General features: G+C 48.4%; 1 protein-coding gene across 1 annotated transcript; it reads left to right on the top strand.

Annotated features, from left to right (window-relative positions):
- Positions 1-576: 576 nt before the first annotated feature.
- Positions 577-1,472, top strand: LOC107047491 (tubulin alpha-1 chain; the record flags this gene model as incomplete). The annotated part of the gene is made up of 3 exons (XM_015270263.1): positions 577-695; positions 793-1,015; positions 1,119-1,472. Coding segments are annotated over exons 1-3 (580 nt in total), but the record flags the coding sequence as incomplete, so codon positions are not given.
- Positions 1,473-1,478: the final 6 nt, after the last annotated feature.

Below are 1,478 nucleotides of genomic sequence, written 5' to 3'. Positions count from 1 at the left end.
CATTCGTCCACTGGTACGTCGGCGAGGGCATGGAGGAGGGAGAGTTCTCGGAGGCACGTGAGGATCTCGCCGCCCTCGAGAAGGACTACGAGGAGGTCGGCACCGACTCCGTCGAGGGAGAGGGCGAGGGCGCCGAGGAGTACTAAATTACTCGTGCATATCAATTATCATTTTTGACGATTTTCTTGATCAGGAGCAAATGAAAGTTATTTGTTACGTGAAATTTTAAATCGAAGCATCATTCCTATCAAAGTTGATCATGAAATAAAAATTTTAGTACTTTGAAACTCTAAAATACTGATTTATTACTGCCACCTCTAGTTTCCTATTGTTCAGTCCTATTTTTATCCCGAGTTTTTTTTTCCACCAATTTTTCACACCGAATTATTGATTAATCGAGAATCTCGGCTGGTGGAAGAGGAGTTCAACAGTTGAGGGGGGGCTTTTCCCTCAGTTATCCTATAGGATACCCTCTCGTTTCATTATTGATCTACCCTTCTGTCTGACTCAGACTCCCGTCGGCCTATGGGAATCAGCGCTGAGGGCAGGGTCGAGTATATAGCGAGACACCGGCGTCACAGCCGCAGCAGTCGCGTTCAGTTCATTCCAAGTGGAACTTCGTTTTGTGAGGCATCATCACCGGCTTCTCGTAAACCCTCTCCAACAGTCGTTGCTCTGCTAACTCTTCAAAAATGGTAATTACACTCGTCAATTATTTCCTCACAGAAATCGAGAAGAAATCAGTCGATTGATTAAATGAATTTCTAATCATTTTGCGTCTTTTTTATTCAGCGTGAGTGTATCTCAATTCATGTTGGACAAGCTGGCGTGCAGATTGGCAACGCCTGCTGGGAGTTGTACTGCCTGGAGCATGGCATTCAGCCCGACGGCGAAATGCCGTCAGATAAATCCATCGGCAGTGGTGATGACAGTTTCAATACTTTCTTCAGCGAGACTGGAGCTGGCAAGCACGTCCCTAGGGCAGTCTTTATTGATCTCGAGCCAACAGTAGTCGGTGAGCAACACCTCCATTGTTCATTGTCCCCCTACCCTTCGCTTCCATCCCCTGGCGTCGGCCTCCTCATGACTTATTCATGACGATTATTTCTGGTTTGCAGACGAGGTTCGAACTGGAACGTATCGCCAGTTGTTCCACCCCGAGCAGCTAATAACCGGTAAAGAGGATGCTGCGAATAACTACGCGCGAGGTCATTACACCATTGGAAAGGAGATCGTGGATTTGGTTTTGGATAGAATTCGAAAACTCGCCGACCAGTGCACTGGGCTCCAGGGTTTCCTGATCTTCCACTCGTTCGGCGGTGGCACCGGCTCGGGATTCACTTCTCTCCTCATGGAGCGTCTCTCAGTGGACTATGGAAAGAAATCTAAACTGGAATTCGCGATCTACCCGGCTCCCCAGGTCTCCACCGCCGTCGTCGAGCCCTACAACTCTATTCTGACGACCCACACCACCCTCG

Source organism: Diachasma alloeum, unplaced genomic scaffold (genome assembly GCF_001412515.2).
Source record: "Diachasma alloeum isolate Michigan unplaced genomic scaffold, Dall2.0 Dall_scaffold_60214, whole genome shotgun sequence".
In the NCBI taxonomy this organism is placed as follows: Eukaryota; Metazoa; Arthropoda; class Insecta; order Hymenoptera; family Braconidae; genus Diachasma; species Diachasma alloeum.
This window is presented reverse-complemented; position numbering and strand designations above follow the sequence as displayed.